The sequence below is a fragment of the Eutrigla gurnardus genome (genome assembly GCF_963514095.1).
Source record: "Eutrigla gurnardus genome assembly, chromosome: 18".
In the NCBI taxonomy this organism is placed as follows: domain Eukaryota; kingdom Metazoa; phylum Chordata; class Actinopteri; order Perciformes; family Triglidae; genus Eutrigla; species Eutrigla gurnardus.
Window position 1 is genome coordinate 11,069,975 of NC_139929.1, and position 23,169 is coordinate 11,093,143.

General features: G+C 41.5%; 1 protein-coding gene across 1 annotated transcript in view; it reads right to left on the bottom strand.

Moving 5' to 3' along the window:
* Positions 1–22,922, bottom strand: part of cntnap2a (contactin associated protein 2a) — a 267,226-nt gene extending 244,304 nt beyond the window's left edge. The window contains exon 1 of the mRNA XM_084033567.1: positions 22,754–22,922. Coding sequence (XP_083889693.1) covers positions 22,754–22,856 — 103 coding nt within the window. The 5' untranslated portion in view covers positions 22,857–22,922. The remainder of the gene's footprint in view (positions 1–22,753) is intronic.
* Positions 22,923–23,169: the final 247 nt, after the last annotated feature.

Sequence of the window (23,169 nt, forward strand, 5' to 3'; positions counted from 1 at the left end):
ATCTCTAGTGTAAATTATATTAAGGCTTAAAGTTCTGCATAAGTAAGGGATGTGGGTGCTCTGAGTGACAGGAAGATGCCGCCTCAGGCCTCAAAGTGGAACTCTGCTACGTCACCCGGCCTGCCTATGCTCCACCGAAAATCCAATTCTTTGCCCATTTTTTTGGATTAGCCGGTTGGGTTACGTTGTCACTGCCAACATGGCAGCAGGGGCAGGTGGGAGCAACACACTCTGAGCCACAACAGCTCTTCAGACACCTATGGATGCCTTCATGGAGGCTACATCCATATTTTATATAGTTTATGGTTGTATCAGGCTGAAAAAAAAACACTAAGGTATGAGTCATAACCAATGAATATGAATGTGGACCTTTTCTTTTCTCTGTGTGCATCGATACAAACATCTCCAGCAAAGACCTAAATATGAATAATTATGATGAAAAACAAAAAGAAGAAATAATATTTGCCTCAGTTATAGAGTAGTTAACACGGAGTGACTAACAAGAAAGGACATTTCTCATAACAGGGTGAGAATTCAAAGGAGGCAAAACCCACCAAAGCTACTGGCAATAACTCTGCATTTGCTTTCAATTTGTCACAAGCAAAACAAAATAATTGCTCATACTAATAGCACCTTCCACACGCATATTATTACACAAACACACAACGTGACAAATATGTGGCCGTAGATACAGTTAACCAAGCAGACCCAGACACACAAACACACAGACGCTCTTCAAAATATAATCATAGGCTTTGCCTATCTGCTAATGTAGTCTTTGTAACGTTTGTGCGTCTTCTTCTTTAGAAATGTGAATGAAAAATACAGCGAAAAGAAGACGGACAAATAGAGAGAAAGATTTAGAGACAGGAGCTACGTGATGAGGCTGCAATGAGTGACAGAATGCAAAGGAGAGCGAAGGAAACGGACCAGGAGAAAAGAAAGGTTTGCCTTCATGTTATTGTGGGCTTCAATCAGCGCTCAGCATGCTCTCCTCTCGCCCCAATCACACTCAACTTGGACACACATGTCCAAGTTTCACTCTGCCCATCAACCTTGGCCTGACAGACAGGGTGCCATGGCATTGGGTCCACATCGGTTTAAACAGAGCACTCTGAGAAAAAAAAGGAGAGAGACTTGAGGATTTTGGAAATGGATAAATGCATGAATTGGTATAGACTGTGACACACACGCACGCGCAGAAATGCAATGCAAATAAGTGGTTGGCAGACTGATGTGGTCATGGCGAAAAGCCAAACTGACAGACGGAGAAAGTGTGTTTAAAGAAAGTGGGGAAGCGGTGAAGGAACGAGGGAAGAGGAGTAGACATGAAGAGAAAGTGATAAAGCCTGGGTTTAGACAGGCCTTTATGGGTTCACAGACGCAGACACCCTTTGAAGTTGTGAGGAGATTTTGGGCTTACAACTTTGACAACAGTGACTGGAGAAAGACGGAAATTTGATTAAAGTTATGCACACAGACATGATGAGATAGGAGAAATCAAGGAAACAAGATCACATCAAAGATGGATTACGGACAAAAGAAGAAGTAAAAAAGAGCTGCGCACACGTTCCACCTCCTTTGAATAATAATGCTTTTTAGAAAGTCATCTGCAAAAGATAGACACCATAGACTCTGGCAGACGTGTGTTTGTAGTTGGAATTAGTGAACGACTTTCCCTTCTGACCTGAGAGTGACAGTAAGCTCACCACTTCCAAGCTAGAGACACAACACGTACAGTGTAGCTGTAACTACAACACACTATTTCTGCAGAGACAAAACCGCGCATTGTGCAATATGAACTTTGTCAGATTTTTTTGTAAATGAGTCCTTACCTGAGCACCAGTTACAAACATCAACAACATAATGCTGTTTGAAGTCGGGTTCGCTCCCATTGAGCCCAGAAGTGAGTTTGGAAATGAATGGGTGATGTTGCAAATTAGGCACATTCAGGTTGATCCAGCTTGTTTAGCACTGAGAGTGGCTCTGGGAAACCACAAACTACTGATGAGCCAGCTGGAGGCATCATGCATTTCACCTGCCACTGCCCATCCATCCAATTAAATAATGCATTCAGTCTTACAGGAACGCATAACACGAGCACTTAGGGCTGAAACTGCAGGAGCAAGTGGTATTTATAAAGTAAGCAATATCAAATGCAAGCAAGAATGTCTCTCGCTACAGCACTCGAGAGTTTTGAGTCGCGGTGTGCTGCAGGTACTAATGAACAAAGCTGCCACATACAGCACAGAAAGAGAGCGAGATACAAAACGTAATTACCAGACAGCTTGTTATCAAACACAGTGTAGTTAAAATCCCCCAGGAAACAAATAATTGGGATTCTCAGGAACAAAAATGGAGTCAGTTCTAGGGATTTACATGCTATGGTGCGTGCTGTTCCAAGAAACAAAACACATCAACTATTGCTTCTGGGAATTAGGAATTTTCAATTATTTCAGAGCAGCAATTGCTCTCTAATGATTTATAGCAATGCTTGGTTGATAGCAATAACTGGAAAACAACTTTTTCTGCATAGACGAAATGAGATGTAACACAAGCTGCTCATAACCTCTGTGTCAAACAGCATTGCTGCCATTATTGTTTATTTTGCAAATTACATATTTTATTCTGTTTTATAAATAAGCTACACATGGGTATATTGTTGCTTTTTAAATGAGGAAGATGACAAGTTCCAGTTTTAATACGTTTCTTATTAAATGAAGCGCAATGAGGGGCCAACGTTCACATTTGGTGGCGATGTCACGGAATATCCGCAGAAGTTTAAATGCCGGCCGTCGGTAGAGAAGTAACTCTGAATGAAGGGAAGGCATTTTTCAACTCTGGGCAACCAGGCCTCAGGAAGGTAGTCCGACGAGAGTCTCCAAAACACCTCCCTCTCTGCTCATGTGCTCTGCCTCATTATTTGCAAGCCCTTCAGGCGTGAATTTGTCTCGCAGCAACCTCTGGCTTTATTTGAATAAAATCGATCTACTCTTGATTACGCCGCTGAAAATTGTGTCCATGCATGGCAGCGTCACACCCTCAATTTGTTCTAACAAGCAATAAGATGAGAATACAACCCAAAGCCCGACGCTGGGTGCCTAAATGCAAATAAATGCATACCACTCACATACACATGAACTCAGATACAGAAGGGAAGACACACACTGATGCGGAAAGATGTGGGCAGATAAACAGATAAATCCCTGAAAGCCCAATAAAACACACACACACACACACACACACACACAGAAAGCACTTCAAACAGGGGCTCATTAGACAGCCTGCAGAGAAAGAAGGAGAGGGAATGTTTAATATATTTGGGCCTCAAAACACAGCACATGTTGCATTGTTGAAGACATGGACACTTTATTCATGACAGTTGCGTGTGTTTTCTTTCACGTCAGACAACAATGTTATTTGGGCCAATGCTTCTTCCAACAAGAGGCAAGTTGTATTCGATTTCTGATGAAATTAAGTGTACGATACAAGGACATAGGTAAAATATTGCATATGCCCCAGCTAGTAGTTATGTGTGGACATAAATAAAAGTTTTAAAACGTGAAGGTGGGTTACCCCCAGACCAGGCTGCAGAAAAAAAAAATGTAGGGGCATTACATTTTTTCAGGGGGGCAAACTTTTTCAACATACATTTTATTTGCTTCAGGTTGAACCATGGCTCTGTGACCACTCCTACAGTGCGGATAAATCATTTTCCTCTTACTAAAAAGGGGCAGTTCATCCCAAAATCTAAAAAACAAACAAAATAGTGTAGTGCTGTGTCCATTTATGCAACTCAAGCATTAATTCAAGAACAGCAATAAGGTCTGTGCCATTCAGATAGCACCAAACAGCTTAACTTCTACTGGAAACATCAGCACTGATGTCAACCTGAACACTGAAGTTAACATTCATGCTAGGAGAGGTAGCTACAGCTGCTAGGCAGCTACCTCTCCTAGCATGAATGTTTACTCCAGTGTTACTGTTGACTTCAGTGCTGACGTTTCCAGTAGAAGTGAAGATCGCTGCTTCCTGCTCGCTCCCGCTCTCGTCGTCACTTCTTGTCCGCGTATTTTTTGGGGAAAAAATACGGATATCCATACCGAACACCACAGCTTACTAGCGACTCTATGAGCAACTGCGACCATGGACGTCAAGTACTAACAGCGTCCCTCTCATGAGTATGACTCAGTGATCCGCCCCCCCAACACCTGTAATTGGCCTTTGTTCGTTAATTGGATTGGTTGAATTGTATGATCGACAAACCGAGATAGGAATAATAGAAAGTTGGCCACTCCGAGGTAAAAAACAAAACCCAAATAAAAAAAACAGCTTCCAGCCCAGGGCGGGCACGGCTGACTCTGTGGGCGGGCACGGCTGACTCTGTCGGCGGGCACGGCCCGCCAATGCCCGCCCATACCGCCGGGACTGGTTACCCCGTTCTTCAAGGCTACTATTTTCAGTTCTTCATGGAATACAATTGGGCTTTATCTCCATAGCATTCAGACGTGTATTTGTCACACATGCAACCCATATAGGTGTTTCTATTTAATATAATTATGTGGAGAGAAGATGAAAATCAAATACACCACAAAGATTGTGAACATTTCTTATTTGTTCAAAAGGAAATCGGATTATAAACATTTGTCTCAGGACATTGTTTCTTGTAATCAGCATATTTTCTTGCAGTGGGGAAACAAACCTTCTGCTAGCATAGGGGCATTATTCTGTCTAGAAATCTGCTGAAGTTGATGTTCCCCTTTTTCAGCGAAACAAAAGACAAACACTCTGGGTGTAGTGAACTATATCTTCAACCATTTAAAGTCCTTGAAGTGAAGTTGGGAAGTGCAATTGGAATCAACAGGGAAAACACAGAGGAAAGGAGGCTAATATATTTTAATGCCTTTTGGCATGAGGGTAGCCTCGTCCTCCAGTCCTTTCCTCCAGTTTGTATCTGCCTTGGCGTATTTATAAGGATCTGTTTCCTCTCCCTGCAGCAATTTCTCCTTTCAGTAGTTGTCAGTCCCTTTTTTTCCTCTCCATCTGCCCCTCTCTTGCATCCTTTTCCCACCATAACCCACACTGTTATCAGCTGCTTCTATGTCTCTAAATGGACACAGTGTCATATTTGTTATGAAGTATGAAAAACATGCACGATAAATGATGTACAAGGGGGCTTAGAACTGCAAAAAATTGTCCGTGCGTGTGATTTTCCAGTAGTTATCCAGAACTGTCTCTGCTCAAGCTCGTATTTTCCATTTTCCAAATATCTCCTCTCCTGTGGTCCTTCCTCGTCCTTGTCACCACACACTCTAACCCGCCGCCGATTGTGTGTCTGTCTGTGGGTGGGTGTTTGTTGGTGTGCATGGCAATGTGGGAGAGCACCAGCAAATATTTTTTCTGAGTTCTGTTCTTCTCACTGTGGCAGGTGACAGGAGAAAAGAGAAGGTTGAAAGAAGAAGAATAGAGCAAAAGGAATCAAGGAGAAATTAGAGAAAAGAGAACAACTTGAAAAGAGAATAACTTGCATGGCGAGGGTAGAGACTGCAGTGAGTGGCAGTGAGTGGGTTGCTTTCATGAGAAGGATTCAAGGAAAAGTTGAAGAGGATTTACAGAGGAAAAAAAGCCAAAACGACTGTTAGGAACATCAAGGTTTTTAACTTAGTAATGAGAAAATACAAGTATTGTTGCACTAATAACAAATGATACAAAGAAAACATTGATACCATCTAACTATAAGGTGGTCTCATTCTCAGGTGGATATTACAGAGTGCTTATGAGGTAGGAACCGTTATGAATCAGTACTTAAGGAGGGAAAGCAGGACGGAGACCAAAAGAGGGGGAGGGTGTGTTAGAAAAAGAGAGAGATGATAAAATATGTAAAATGAAAAGGAAAAGGCGGGAGGTTATGGGCGGAGGGCATTTTAATCTATTGTAAGGTGAAGGAAAGTGAGGGGAACAATGAGGTGGAGTGATATATTATTCAAAATTAGCCAACTTACATTATTTAACAAACACAACCTCAATGGCAAGGTGCTACCTGCAGCCACCCATTTGCTATTAATGGGAGTCTGGAAAGACTGTCTGTCTACAAGAGCACCACATCACACAAAGATGCAAACCCCACACACACACACACGCACACAGACACACACACAGCATTCTGCAGGAAGAAAGTCTCACACCACACAGTGAAAGCTCTGCTTCAAACATCCTTGATCATTCCTTCACACTCCCCTCCTCCTTCAGTACAGCAGGTTGCAGCTGTTTTGTTATCCCCTGTCATTCTCAAGGCATCAATATTTACGGCCGTATAAAATTTGGTTCACAGCTCTCAGAGGTGGTGAGGTGGCGCATACTTGGCTGCCGGACGAAACATAACTTTGACCGCATAGAAAAAGACATTAGACAGTGACGGTCATAGAAATAGAATAGAATATTTGTTTTCAGTGGTCATTTGACTAGTACAATAAAAAAAAATGGCGTCCTGTACTCACTGGCCAAGGATCGATTCTCCCCTCTGCTCATCAGGACTACTTTCTAAATAAAGAAGTGGAACCTCTTATTATGATGTATATATTTGTTACTATAAAGTAATGAGTATTTTCTGGACTTCATTGCCTGAATTTATTCCAGCTGTACTGTAATATGAATCAATGGACAGCTTCAAGCATGAATGCCATTCCTTTTCTGCCTCCATCACTAGAAGCCATGACGGTTTCTCCTTGTTTGAGTAGACTACACTCAGGTAGCTGGAGGAACACAGCGTTTAGCCGCCGCATCCCATTGTCTGTGAGTTTTTGTCACAAGCTTTGAGGCTTTCTCATTCCTGTCATGGTTTCAATGTGCTCACATCACCAGCCTGAAGCAGACGTCAGTGTTTCCCCATTAATTACCGCGACCGTGACGTCCCGCCAAAGTCTATTTTGTTCCACCGCAGTTTCATAATGAACCAAACATATTTTTACACTCGCGGCACATTTCCTCCGCAGTGATGCACAGCGGCCGTGAAAGTGGCTCGCAGCTCCGGTCGTCATCTTTACTGTACCCCTGTGTGTGCCTCTGTGTGATTTTGTATTAGTATGACTTTATTGTTAAAGTTTGTTTATTATCATCAACAGTCATATTAATACAACCGATGAGTTGACCATTAAATTATTTACGAGAGCTAATGTAAAAAATAGTGTAATAAAGTCATGCACCCAAAATGCCACTTAAGTAAAAAAAAGCATCAAAAATACTTAGATTAACAAAAGAGGAAGTATACTTATGTATGCATAATGACCCATTTTAAATAATATATGGTATACCAATGTCCAACCACCAGTCTCACAACATCTGGAAACACAAACACAGATTACTGCAAGGCAAAGCATCATGGTTGTAAATTATTTGATCCATATAAGTGAATGATGCTTGTATCGGTGATCTCTGTAAGAGATTCATGGACTACCCATGCTAGAAAACTATGTCTAGGAGTGTTTACTTTGGAGACAGATTTAATTTTTACATTGATATGAAACAAAAGTGAAACGATTACATTTTTGACACTGTAGAGGTAGGCTACTTGGATATAAGTGGATTTTACAGGCCATTATTTCAGGGTTGTCAAGGGGGGCCCTTCTTTTGTCGAGAGGAAGCCCTACTGCTGTTAGCTTGAAATGGTAGTCATTCAAACAGCTTGAACACAAATGATGCACGCGTGTGTTGTGACCTATTTGGAGTCACTCGATTGTGCCTCTAAGCAAGTTGTTTGTGGCATTTTACATTACAGCTCTGTGATTAAGAGATGATAATGGGAGAGAAGAAGCACATAATAGCATAATCACAGGAAGAGCCATGTAATAGTAAATTACTGTAATTATTTTTACCTTCATGGTTTTTACTACAGTAAATACCAAAGGGACATTACCTGAAAAACCAAATGGCTTGGCTTGAATCAGAGAACTACAATACCTATGTTGTGCTTTTATGAATTGCTGATATATCAGGACTAACTTATCTACAAATGCTTTTCTTTGGGCTGTTTCCAATAATAATAGCTGATTCTGAAAGACTGAAACATGGACCACTAAGCAAAAAAGGATTTTACTTCAAGCCTTTTTAATATGGGGCCCAGAAACAAAATACATTGATGTTCGGTTGTAGAAAAAGTAACAATAGTGACCTCAGATGCTGCAGCACATATTGATTCTTTTTTATGCTAATGTTGTTTCAAATAATCTGTATTCACACATATAACAAAACAACAAAATAGGAGGCGAAGAAATGTGGTGTCAAGTCGTAGCCGATCAATTTAGGCTTCAACGGTTTGGAGGAATCTTAAATAGACAATATTAAATAAATTAAAGGAGAGGAATGCGTTTCATGATAAAGTAGTTAGTAGGGATGTCTCTATCAAGGTTGTTTGCCCCCAATCCAAATCTGAGGGTAAAATAACATACGCTCACTGGAATATGGCATTTTATCCATTCAAAAGTCTCCTCGAGTCTTTGTTGAATTGGTGCAGCCTTTTATGCCTACCTCAATAACATAATACTGAATATAGCTGTCTTTTATGGTGTGGTGTTTCGCCACGGGCTCAGACCCCTGCGAGTAAACAAGGGATTGGACTGGGCTAAATAGCTCAATAAGGCACCGATCTGTTAAAAAAAAAAGCCTTGATCGACTCCGATACCACTCTTCCCACCACCACGTATTGAGTTAAATAATCAAACCTTCGAGAAGTTTTAATTTGATTGCTTTCTTGTTTTTGACACACACAACATGACAAGGAAAGGAGGTTGCTTCACCTTCACCTCCTCCATATATTTTAAATAATGCAGCATTGGCTTGCTTTGGCTGCTGTAATGCATTTATTACAATTACACATTCACACGTCCCCTCTTGGGTATTCTCTAAATACGTCTTTGTCAAGTACACCACAATCACAAGCATTTGTGTTGCATTATGTAGCTGCTCTGATCTGTTTTTTAGTCACGTAAATTATGTTTAAAACATGTTTTGGTGCTGAATCGAGTGAAGCAATTCCCATTATATCCTCAGTGGAAAGGAAGACAGCAAGTGAAAGTTCCGTACGGGCATCCATTGTAGAGGAAGTACTTAATTTCTTCCCTTGACAAATAGTATGCAATGTAAAAAAAATATAAAAGAACCTACATTCAAAAGCTTTAGCAGGTTAATACGCTCATATAAGTATGTATGATGTACGTTATGATGATGAATAGTCAGGTGATCCCTCTGCAAGAGCATGTCATTCTCTAAAACTAGTAAGATAAGATTTTTAGCTTTTAAAAGTATTTAGAATTCCTGAAAAATTGACATTTTGCAGCTACAATACTTTTACCTGAAAAAAGCAATGATTTGTGACTTGTAATCGCCATGGAATTAACATGCTATCAACACTTCTTACTGAAATAAACTTCCTTCCCTATGTTATAAAATGAAATTTGACAAAATTAAATACATTTTTCTAAAAAAAATGTAGATTTAGCTATGCAGATCTGCCCTATAAAACCACAGTACAAAGTACTGGTTGTGAATGATGAAATGATATCACATGTGCATTTTACTGAAGAATGAAGAACATCAAAACCAAATCATTGTTGTATTGCAGTGAAAGCTGCCATTGTGTAAAATAAGCAGTGTCCTTTTTGCTCAGATGTGTAACAGAAATGTCCTAGAATAAGTGCTGTATTTTATTGTAATGTGCCAACCATGCATAGTGGCTGAATACATTTGCAGTAAAAAATCTGGAGGAGCAGTTGCAGGAGTGTAGAGTATAACACACATTTAACAGCTGTTCAGTAGTCAGTCTGGTGGCCAATGAATGGATCTACTGGAGGATTAGAGGTTAAGTGTCTTGGTCAAGAGTGCTATGCAGCTGTTGCTGGAAAGGGGACATGCACTTCAGACATATTCTCATAACCAGTGAAGCATTTTTGTTGCCATGTCATCACATCATCTTGCTGTGATGATGGTTTTTTCATCAAATCATCAAATAAGTGTATAAATAACAGAGTTTAGTGTAACCAGAGTACATGATGATGCTCTTAGAGTCCTTGTGGATACGGCGCTCTCAGTCATATATTACACACCTGGCAATGAAAACTTGATTTCAGATATGGGATTTAGTGATTTCAACACTTTCACATAGCTGTCAATTTGCAAACAGGACATTTGAAAGCTTTAAGTAAAACAAGACAAGGACAAAGATGGAAAAGGTAACAGGAGGTGTAGGGATGAGAGAGGCTTAAAGAGACGTAAAAGAATGAAGCTTGAAGACGGAGGAGAAGGAAAAGAGTGTATAGGAAGATTTATTTGTTTTTCTAATCCCACTTGAGCATAATTACTCTTTTCCAGATACCTTGCACCGGCAAAACACTTTCCGTGGCACCAGACCAGAGTGCAAGCAGTTTGAATAGAAGAAAAACAAAAAAAGCCAAGTTAAACACTGAACCAGTGTTGTTAAACACATTTTTCAGTCCATTTAACTGCTTTTACAGCTGCATGGACCCCAAGATTTGCATACAAAAATAGAATGGAAAACGGAGCCAGCACCCTGGTGATAGTGCATATAGATACTGTACATCCAATAGGCCGAGATTAGAAAACATTTACATTTAAAATGCTCAAGTGGAAAGTCATCAGAACATCATTGTTTTCTTACTATAAAGACACCACATCTGCACAGAAGGCGTTGCATAAGCAGCACTTCAGCAGAGCAGCAGCAGCTCCCACCATCTGTGTCTATACAGGACGCAATGTATTGACTGTAGGTCAATATGGAAGAAAATAGAGTTCAAGCACCAAAATGTACTTTGGGAGGCACGTCTGTGCTGTGTCTCCGTCTACACAGGAGGGGTTCAGGCCACCAGAGTTTTGCGAATAGTGTGTTTAGCATACAATGCAAGTTAAATGCGAGCCGTACACAGTCTGGGTAGACAGCTGGATTGATGAGAGTCTTACAAAGAATGGTCAGGGTAACACCAAAGTCAGTCAGATTCATCGTCTGGGAACCATGAATGTCTTTACACTATGTCAAAGAAATCAATCCAATAGATGTCAAGATATTTCAGTCTGCATGCCGCTATAGTGGCTAAAAAATTAGACAACGGTCATATTGTTCTCAGCTATTACAGATTATCACTAAGTTATTGGTCACTACATGTCACCATTCTAATAAACTACCTAAATCCACTTCTACAATAATTTAGTAAAATACATCTGATGCTTCATTTACGTGTAAATAATCTACAGTGTACTTAACAGTTGCATATATACTGTGGGCATACAATCAGGTTTATCTTAACGTTATTAAGATCAGCACCCATTTACATGGATGTAAAACCATCTGATTCTGTCTGATACAGTTCCATATAACGGCACATAGTAGAGTAACCCAAACAATCTCATTGAAAATTCCAGGTGGAAACCTACTGTCATTCTGTTGTCGGGTAATTTATTTCTACATCAACCTGTCTTCGTTGGGGATTAATGATCTGAACCTCACATGCACCAACAAGCCTTGAAGCACAACAAGCATGCGCAGAAGTAAATACGACACACACATGCACACACTCCACAAAAGGGTAGTTTCAGAAGATCACCCATTACCACCCTTTGAAGTGTACAAGTTGCTAATGGCTCTCAGGGAGAGTCTGTGGCCTGTCTGTCCATTAGCCGACACACTCTGCTGACTTAACACAACACTTCCAGTGCTGTTGTCCTCTGTTCCGCTCTCCCATTGCCCCTTTCGTCCGGGAGATGAAAGAGGAACTGATTTTGTGTGCTTCTTTGGCTCAGTGTGTGTTTGTTTGAGTGTTTGTCTCCATTGGTGTTAATTTGATCTCCTGGTTTGAGAAAATCCAGACCAAAAGAGAAGAGAAGCATGCAAGGACTTCATTTTCCTATTTAAAACCTATTGTTTTTCTTTGAGTTAGTGAATGAGTATAGCCAAACAGTCATTTGTGGTGTCATCTCAGTGTATTTCGCAGTATGGTAATACATACAGTGCACTTCTTAAAGTGATTAATTGTCAGTTGACATCATCGACATCCAATGGAAGCCTAATGCAGTCATCGAGTTGTAAAGGGCAAACAATTTCAAATAGGGCAATGTTGCAACAGTCTTTTGGGCTTTTTAAACTACCTTTCCAGTTCTGTTACAAATGAGTTGCTCAACTGATTCAGATTTGCGGCCGGCAATTGGTAATTTGAGTTTATTTTCTGCTCCAATTAATGTGGGCTCAGTCCAATGTCATATTGTTATACATTTGATAAGCAATACTGTGTTCATATTAACTTAATGGAGCAACAAATGCAATGTAAACGGTGTTTTCCTATTCAGAAAACAGTTGCTATTTAGAGTTGTACACAAAACATAAATGAGCTAACTGATTTATAGTCAATTAAACATTCACACAAAGCAAAGGGATCGCCTTTGAGCAAGACTGAACTTAGTCATATATCAATTAAAGTTCATCATGATGTACTGATGTCACAAAGTTATGTAAAGAAATAAGTTTTACTTTGGGGATTTGAATTAATGTAAATATAGAATAAAAAGAATGATAAATACAATGATATTCCAGGCACACGTATTACTCGAATATCATATCGAACTGTTCTAAAAAATAAATGAAAGTAAATAACAATACAAATACAAAATAAAGATGATTTTGCTCTACTGGCTAGTGTCATCTGTCAGAAAAGCCGACTACTGTGTCCAACACCAGAGACTATAAAGAATTGACTATACACCCTGATGCACGGACTACACTGGCTTGACATCCAGCCAACGAAGCAGACCCCACACTGAGCTTTTAGGGCAGCACTTTGCACCGTGTCCTTCAAAGAATGCCAAAGAGCAATCACCTCTACTCTGCGCTCGCAGTCAATCGATAGTGCACTTTTCTGCCTCCTTAGTAAAAAGCAAAGAAAATGTCTGCTGCACTACGTAAGTGTGTGTGTGTGTGTGTGTGTGTGTGTGTGTGTGTGTGTGTGTTGATGTCACTTCTGATTTGATTACCCAAACAACACATGGAGAAATCTGCAAGAGAGACAAACTCACATATGTGCAGATGGGAGCGCACACATGTACACACATTCATACTCAGACATGCACACAGAAATGAGAATACTTACATATTCTATCTGTCACTCAAGCGGCTGAAATACATGAGCATGGTAGGGTGCTGGCTGAGTAGATAAATCTATAAATCAGCTTTGATGTTTCCTGCCTGCGTGTGTGTGTGTGTGTGTGTGTGTGTGTGTGTGTGTGTGTGTGTGCACGCTTCTCTCTGGTATATACTCAGTCAGCATCTCTGTTCGTCCCAGACACAGATTAAAGAGCTGAAACTGATCTGTGATCAGCCGTGCAGTAATCGCCTCCATTTGGCAACCATCATTTCATCTCTTGACAACTGGGAGATGCCAGCAGACAGGATGAGCATTTATTAAGCAATGATATTAAATCTCATTCCCAAATATTTCCATTTGGAATCACCATTTTGGAAACGTGAAGCACGCGGCGAATTTGGATGCTCTGCAGTCATTAACCAGCAGTTTAATGAGGAATTAATGGAATTCCAAATTAATCAACTGAGCTGCTAAAGGATTGACCTAACTCAATCTACAGCTGTGCTGTCTTTAATATTGTCTTTGTGGCACTTTTAGCAGCTCTAAATTGAGCTCATTCTTGATAAACCCACACAGCATATATCAATTAATACTTTGACCACTTTCTGTAAAGGTCAGGATTAACTGGAATTATTTCTGGAGAGCATATTAACCGACTGTACTCTCTGTGGAAGAAGGGGAGGTGGCAGAACGAGAAACGTTCCCCACTAAACCCTTTCAAGAGCTTAAGGAACTTGACTCTATTTTTCACAAACAGGATCTGATTCATGTATCAGTCCGTTGGCAACAGTTCCTACCCAAAAAATGAGTCCAAGCAGCTGACGCACATTCCATGGAGCCAGTAAGTGCAGAGGTAATGAAATGATTTGGCAGTAATGAGAATCTAATCAAATGCAAGCTATCGGAGCTTCAAATTCAGGCGACTGCTCCTTCTAAACAGAACGATGTGCCATTCCGTTAGCTTAGCTGTTTCATCTGTTTCTTGCAGAGATAGTTCACTCCTTCTTTAAGAACACATTCCACTTTGTAGAACAAAGGTCAACATATCTGTGATGGTATTCCCACCAGGACTGAAGCAGCTCTGAACACAAATGCCGATCCCATTTTCTGTTAGTGTATCTTAATGCTGCAAATGTGACATGAGAGAAGCTTTGGGCTTAGCATCTGCTTCATAGTCACCAAACCAAGACTTTTTTGTCAAGAAAATGCAATTGCGTCAGAGACGGGTACAGACAGCAAGACAAGGAGACGGAAAATGGTTAAGGAAAGCCAGGCGACCGAGATATGAATTGGAAAGCTACGCGAAACAAGGCAGAAACACGATGGCATTAAGAGAAAGAAGAATGAAGTGGATAAGAGTCAGAGGCAACCTGAGTGAATAAAACAGCCTGATGCACAACAGAGAGGAACAAGGGGAGGAAGAGAGAGGAGCATACAGACGGAGATAGATGGGGGCCGAGCCAGGGAGAAAAAGACAAAGTGAGCCACAGTAAAAGAAAAATATAGAGGAAGGCAGAAAGAAAGCAGGTGAAAGAAAGGAATAAAGAGGAAGCAGTGACCCCTGTCTGACTAATCTTAGCTTACACTGTAACAGCACCTTGAACCATAGCTAATGGATCATACACACACACACACACACACACACACACACACACACACACACACACACACACACACAGATAGATATTTCTCAATAAGCTCCAGTTTGCCTTTCCAGGTACATCTCCATTTCCACAAAAACTCACATGCACCACAGTGAGACACACACAGACCAAGACATACACATGCATACAGTGTAGCTTCACTATACTGATATAGAGATACACACACAGAAATACACGGTTATGTTTTCCAAGTGACTGGCTGGCTACAGTGTGTTTCCATTCTGCCTCTGTGCTTTCCCTCTGAGTCTAAGGAGAAAAAGGAATGTTTCTTCAATGGAAGTAGCCCAAAGATTAATTCACTTAATCTTGAGCTGTAAATGGGGTATTCAAGCGGCTTAAAAAGCAAATTGAATGCAAAGGCTGAGAGTAATAACAACATTTGTCTTAGCTGCGGCACAATGCCCTTTTCCACCGCACTCTTCCACATGAGCTGGTGGCTAGATTTCCCACATCCATTATGACAGAAAGGGGTTTCGTGCATATACACGTGTACATGCACAGTCTGAAAAACACACCGATTTGCTCTCTCACACACATATACACACATTTGGACTATCCTACCCATTCAGTGACAAAAAGACGGACAGTTGTGTGATGTGTGTGTGTGCATGCGTAAGTGGGAGTGAGCAGATGTTGTGCTGCAGTTTTTAATGTAAAATAACTGTGTAATCCCCAGATCCATCATGTTACCCGGCGGGCATGTGCCGATCAAAGGGTTAATGTTGCACAATATAGGGTAAACTCAAAGGGGGAGTCAAGCAAAAAGCAACAGTTTAATTATCCACTGGCAATACGCTCCCTGCAAACCTATATATGATGCAAGGATTACTGTTTTATGTGGCTCGATTGCTGGCAAATTCTTGGCTAATGACTTAGTGATGAATGCTGATTATTTTTACATGAGCAATAACTAATTAGTTAATGTAATTGTCTCCAAGTCTCATTAAATCACCGTGCTCACTATGTTATGTACTCTCTATGACTAAATAATGTAAGTATGATCAATCGGGTTTCATTAAAATCTCTTCTGCAATGTTCGCACTTTGATAATGAATATCACACTCATGTCAAAGGAAGAATCAAGTGTTCTTACTTTGAAAATATCTATTTATAGAGAGCAGTGGACATGCTGGATAGGACAGCAGCAGAGTGTCATTGTGACACACGGATAATTTCGGATTATCTCAATATTCTTTTATGACTCGACTCGATTTGGGTAACCCCTATTCATGTAATGTCATTTTGCCTTTTACTATTAACCACTGGATAAGCAAGTGTGCTAGATAAGCTCAAAGGTCAAAATCGTAATTACAGAAAATGATTATATTTCCTTCGTGCATGAATTAATTACCAGTAGGACATTAGCTGGGGAGCAATCAGCTTGGATTTGAAGCAAACACAAGCATAAAACATAAATAAAACTATAATAGTCTGGAGAGCGATCCCAGAACAGACCAGTGAGGAGTTTACTGCCTCCATGTGGCAAGGGAACCCAGACTCAAAGTGAATCAAGTCCTCAAATCACAGGGTTCACATATAAAAGCAATCAATGACTGATGAGAGGCTGTGCTTCAAACCAGCACTATGAACTGATTCAATAGCATTCAGCCAGTTTTCAATGAATGCTAAATGCTTTTTATCAATGCATTTTTAGAACATGCTTGAATGTGGATGAGTCAATGAAACGAGAAGACCAAATCACCCAACTAGACATGCTAACCCAGCAGGACAGTGCCAGCGGATTTAGTCCCTGACTGCAGCTTGGCCGGCTACATCAAATATCATTGGCTCTATTTGTGGCTCGGATGCCAGCGAGGGATCATGTCCTCATTGTTGCACTAGCAACTCTTTTTATTTACGCTGATGCCCTCCCTAGCATTGGATGTACTTCAAGCGCATGTCCAACGGTTATAACACTCCACGCTCTACTCTGTGTGTCTAAAACCTTCTCCCTGCTCCTGGCAGAGGTGACTGCCCAGTTCTACTTTGTGCTGCTTTTGACTGTTGTTTTGACACTGATGATTTGGGTCAGGTTCACTTACACTGCTTTTAACTGCTCTTTCTGCACCTCCAGTACTCTGGTGCAGCTCAGTTCTGGCATCCCCCCAGATTAATCTCGGTCAGATGTTGTACCCTATATCTATTTGCTTCCTCTTAATGATCTAACTGCTATATAAAAGGTTGCTTTGGAAACATCTCGTTCTATTTTAAGCGCACAGTAAAATCAACTGGTGGTGTTCAGAACTAGATACAGAGAGTCAGGTTGAAGGAAAACAGATATTACAGGTGCACATCTTTTCATTTTACACCTGCGACAGCCACAGTAAGTGTTGATAAGGTTCAAATCTCTCTGCATAGTCTGCTGATTGGAGAGGTTCAACTCAAAATGACTAGTAGATTGCTACATGGATTTTCAAATTTGTGTGATGCTAAGACGCAAAAGTCAATCAGTGTTGAGATTCTCATCCTGTTGTCACGGAGTCAGAAATGGAGACAAAAAAACATAGTTTCTCACTGGCACTTTGTGTTCATACTGTAGGTCCTATAGGAAAAAAATGTAAGATGATGATGATGATGATGATGATGATGATGGTGTACAATAAGTGGATATTAAGAGGATATTCACATCAACTGAAAAAGCAATTATGAAGGCTGTTACATGATCAATTAAGTTGTAAAAAAAGCCAAGTGTCACCAAAGTGCATAGCTGAAGCAGCTAATAACAACGGTAATATTGAACGACAAGTTGTCAGAGAAAATCCTCGGCTCCTGACTGCATTCCTCAAGCTGTCTCTCCTCATCCCACCCCTTTTTTCTGATAAATGCAACCTCGTCTCCTCCTCTCTTCCTCCCTCTCTCCCACCAGCCTAACTCTCCATCTCAGAGACCCTTGCTCTAACGAGGTGGACAGATTCTGACGGGTTCTAATGAGAACACATTCCACTAGAATAACTTTCGGGTCCCGCGTATTTGCACATGCACACGGACACTTTCAGTGCCTCACTGAGAAGTGTGCACGTGCATACTTTCAACTGTGGAATTACATGGGTTCATTTTTCTTATTATTATTGCATGTAAAGTCAGTAACATTGTGTGTGCATGTGTGTGTGTTGTGAGCCAGATGAGAGGTAGTCAGTGTGAGCTGCATGGTGTGGGCCTCTGTGTGTGTGTGTGCATGTTACGGTACTGACATTGTTGAGGGAATTATACTGCATGACCTGCCAGTGCACATTTGTATCACTGTGGCCTTGCTCCCATGATGAAGCACTATTCACTTCCAAGGGAGAAATTTCAATTCTTCAAGGAGACCAACACAGAAGTCCGTGTATAACTGACGGGATAAATAAAAAGAAAACACTCATCATGCACTGGTATCGACTATTTCTTTCTTACTGTTAGATGTTTGTGATGAAGGGAAACTATAAGAAAAGCAGCAAAATTCCCTCTATGGATTTCAAATAACTGACATCAGCTTCTTGTTTACTTATGCATTATTGAATACATTTTTTTTATAAATTTGCAAGGGTGAAGGCTTTCACGTTAACTTGTGTATCACAATATGTGACCATGCCAAGCTGTTAAGATATATTTGCCAAGTCAAATTCATATTAATTTATAACGAGCTGCGGTGACATGAAGTCAAAAATAAGTGCTTTTTGGAAAAAAAAGCAGGAGATTATAGGTCAGGCATTTTTGTCTCAAAAACATTGTCACAAATTCATGTTTAAGTGGGATGAAATATTCAGAGTGATGGGGCTGGAAAAGGTGTAAGAGCTGCATGAGACTGAAGGAGGAGAACACGGTGTGCCTGTGTCAGTTTGGCTGCGATCCATGTCAGTCTGGTTGTTGCAGTGGACACACAGAGTGCTGTTTGGAGTTGCATGAGCATGCATAGCTCCCGTAAAATGTGGATAGTGCAGAGGGTTTTTTTTTTTTTTCAAAAATATTAGTAATCTGGAACAAGAAGGGGACAGATTGACAGGGGAGAGAGACTGGATGGACGAAAAAAGAAGACGGAAAATGCAAGGAGGGAGGAAAGTGATTGTGGCCAGATGATAAAAGCTCTGATCGGAGCCAAGTAGGGATAGAGAGAATTAGAGATGCTTAGGGAGGAAAAGGGCAGGAGGAGAGAGTCAGATAGACTGGGGATTCAGAAGACTGGGGGGTGAAGGAGTAGGAGGAATGATCACAGGTCATTAGGGATAAGAGAGCTAAAAAAAAAAGGGAGCAAGGCAAAATGGCATGAAAATAGAAGTCCAAAGGTGTGATAGATAAGAAAAAGCAGGAGGAAGAGAGCAATTTAGATAGAGGAGGACAGGGCAGGAGAGAAAAATAGCAATTAATAACTGAACTCTGGCTCACTTGACTTGATGCATGATAGATCTATCAAAGTCAACAAGTAGAACACAGGCAGGTGCACACACATAAATACACAAGGGCCAAGCAAAGCTAAACACCAAGTATTGAGCTGATCTAATCTAAGCCAAACCAGTCTGCTTCCTCCAGCACTAATCCTATTATTATTACCTCCTACTGGTAGCCATCGCACACATACACAGGCAAGATACAGGGCTCCACGACCGCGGCTTAAGCTTCAAGTGTGTGTTGGTCGCAGTGACTCATTTGCTGACAGCAGAAATGTTGCTTTCACCAACGTTATTGTGGTAGGACTGCGAGGACGTACCAGCTTATACTCTTGTTTGCTTTGGATAAAATTAGCCACTTTGAAACAGAAGCAGCTCAATGAGCTTCCCTTAGTTAGGCCGCTGTCAAATGTAATAGGAAGAACTATCAGTGCTTAAATCTCAAATGAGAGCATTTGCGTTGGCAACAGAATGTAACTGAATACTTTGACTTTGTTTCACGTGCTATATCTCTATATTGAAGAAAAGGAAATTGTCTCGTCTTGTTTGGCCCTGGAGGTACAACCAGACTGATGTCTATGTCAAATGGCCTGGCGTGCTTAATGAAATGAGGAAAAAGCTAATCTGATTCTATAACAGACAGGCTCTAGGGGCATCCCATTTAGCCACCCACTGTGTCACTGACTAAAAGGCACATCCTTTAGTTTTTACACTGGTGCTGGGAGTGTTCAACATGTAAGCCTTGTCCTTTACGTAGGGAGTGATGAATAGCAGAGGTGCAAAGCAGGGCGGGAGAGTGCGAGGCTGATTAAATGGAAGACTTGCTGTTTAAATAAAAAAAATAGTTAAAGTGTAGTTTTAACATGCATAAATAGTGTACAACTGGGCTGAATATCTACGCCTATTACATATACTTCAGGTAGAGTATGTCACACATTAATACACAATATGCACTGAACTGATATTCTTGTCACAAATTGGCCACTTGATCTTCAAAATGAGTCATCACAGTAGGTGGTGAGAGATCGTACCTCTGACACACTACGACAAATGTACAAACTGTGCAGTGGCAACTTATTAGAGGACTAATTCATCTACTTTTGTTCCGTTGTATGAGCCGCCTGTGCATCTGCGTATGTGAGTATTTCTGCTTGTGTCTGTGTATGTTCCCCTATTTTTTGTCAGACCCCACTAGATGTCCATCAATTGATATCGCTGTCGTAGCCAATAAAACTGACGGATGGGGACGTGGGAGAAAAATCCATACTCAACATACAATCATTTGCGGAACCAAACATACATAAACAAACATGCATATAAACCAGGCAAACACCATAAATCTTTCTGTTTGTCTTGTTACTTTGCAGACGCATTTCCAGTGGGCACATGGGAGATTTCACACAGTCGGCGGGTCAACCAGCCCATTGACTTTTAGTCTGAGTGCCTCGGTAGGATGTGAAATGTTAATCTTTTCTAGTCCATGCTGCAGACCATTGGTCACAATGACATTGTCAGTCCCCCCCCCCCTGAGTGTTTCACATCTTGGAGGATAAAGTCAGCACTCAGATTTAAGCTCAGGGATGAAACTGCTGGTCCGATTGCACATGCTGTTTGTATGACTTCCTCTCTCCCGTTGTCTCCCCGTCTCACACACACTGTTGCTTGACTCCCATCTTGCAAGTCCTTTCCTGATCCTTGTCTGCACTCTCACATTCCTGTTCCATTCCTGTCATAATGTTTTCTTATATTTTGTAATGTAACAAACATCGATATGCTAAAGATAAAAAGAGTAAGATGATTGATATGTTATTGTATTTGTATTCAAATATATTTAGAAGAATGTGGTATGATTACAGTAACTTTCCTTTACTAATGTTTTGCCGCTTCACTGGCTTATAATATTGTGCAAAAGCCGGAAATGTAAAACAGCATATATACTGAATAGAGGACTATCGTGAACGTGTTAATCATATAGATAGACTTTCCACTTTCAAGGATAGACATTTTATATTTCATTCCGTATGTGTCTTTATATCAACCTTGTTCAAGCCCCGAGCTTTAACAAGCCACTGCATCCAGCGACACTGATGCTGACCCAGTCGGCCCTGCCAATTGACGGGAGCAAGAGGACCGGGGATTTCCATAAAGGGATCAATACACTTTCATAAATAACGCGTTGACAGTATGACACCCATTCGCGGTGAGGTCGCTGCATGAGGAACAGCCTTGTGAAAGAAAAACGCACCTCCTAAACTCTCCGTCTTTCTTTTTCTGCCGCTGTATAAAACCCGCGCGCACGCGGACTACATCGTTGCACGCGCGCACAGACGGCTCGCGGTGCCGTCTCATCGTCGTTGTCTGTCGGACGGGAAGATTAATGGCGCGCGTCCCCGAACACATTCATCCGGGACCCGAGAAGCCCCGGCGATCACCGAGGGAATCAGTCACACAGTCACACCGACTCAGTCACCGTCAGCGACGGCGGAATGACACCGAACCAAACGGGTCCGCGGAAATTACAGATCCAAAACTGGACATTTTAAGATGGACGGGACTTAAGAATAGACAATGGTAAGATTATAAATATACAACACCAAAATATGCATGGCAAGCCTGCAGGCGACTAACTAAATACAGTGAACCCCCTTGGATGTGTAAACGAAAATATACAAATATTATGCAATTCCAGATACTCTCATTTATTAGCAAACTCCCATATGAAAGGTTAGCCACACTGTTTTGGCTTTAAACAGGCAAAGGAGATCCGTCCGCTATATGTAAGGGATGTCTGATAAGTTGTCTCCAAGTTTTCTAGGGGTCGTTTGCTGTCAAATAAGTTGTGTAAAATAGACCCAGACTTGGTAATAAGGGGGATACTAATCACAATGCAAATGACATTGTTAAGAATATGAACAAACAAAACAATAGGCTAGAAAATAGACATGTTTAATGTGCTGCTCATTGACAGTGAAAACTCTGACGCTTCCAGTCCATTAGAACTCCATACAAGTTTGGAAATTCAACACCACCTCTGTATTTTGATTTATAATTAACTAATGGGCAAATCCGATAGGCTACACTGATCTGAAAACAAATGTGTTTGATATTGTAAAATCTTAATTACAAAAATCCTAGGACTGAACAAAGAAATAGCAATTTATGCAATGGTTTCAAATTGTTCTCCTCCCAAATGCACTCTGCCCCAGGATCGCACAAGAGACAGCAAATCTCAACGGGCACCCTGAAATGTCATTCATTTAGGCAGCCCATTCTGGAAAGCCCTGAAATCCCGTGATCCACATCACCCGACGGGCATAAAACCATTTATAGAAGGTGAAATCCCGAGGAGTTAACACGTGTAGGTCTAAACTCAGAAGGCAACCCGCTCCCCCTCCCCGGTGCAGTCTGGCTATTAAGCTCCCGAGAGCCACAGCACCACCGCGGGGATACCTGCGAGCCCCGCCGGTAAACGCACCTTTCTGTTCTGCCCCAGGGACCGGCTCGGTCCGCTTCCCACCCACACCCACTCACCCGCTCAGCGCTCGGAGACGCATCCCCCCCGAAAAAGAAAGAATAAACAACTTACGGGTTGTTGGCAGAGCTCCGTGCACGCAGTTGACGTGGCTGAATATCCACAAAGCGAGCGGCAATAACAACGGCGATCCCTGGGCAGGACGGTGCCGGTGCATCTTCACGGCCGGTGTGGACGCTGCGGAGCGGGAGAGGGAGACAGAAAACACTCTGAAAAAAAGACAGCGGGGTGGTGGTGACGACAGGCGGGTCCGTCAGACTCGCTTCGCAGTTGAGGACTGGCGAAGAGGAGCCAGTCTCTCTCTCTCTCTCTCTCTCTCTCTCTCTCTCTCTCTCTCTCTCTCTCTCTCTCTCTCTCTCTCCCTCTCTCTCCCTCCCTCTCTCTCTCTCTCTCTCTCTCTCTCCCTCCCTCTCTCTCTCTCTCTCTCCCTCTCTCCCTCTCTCCCTCCCTCCCTCTCTCTCCCTCTCCCT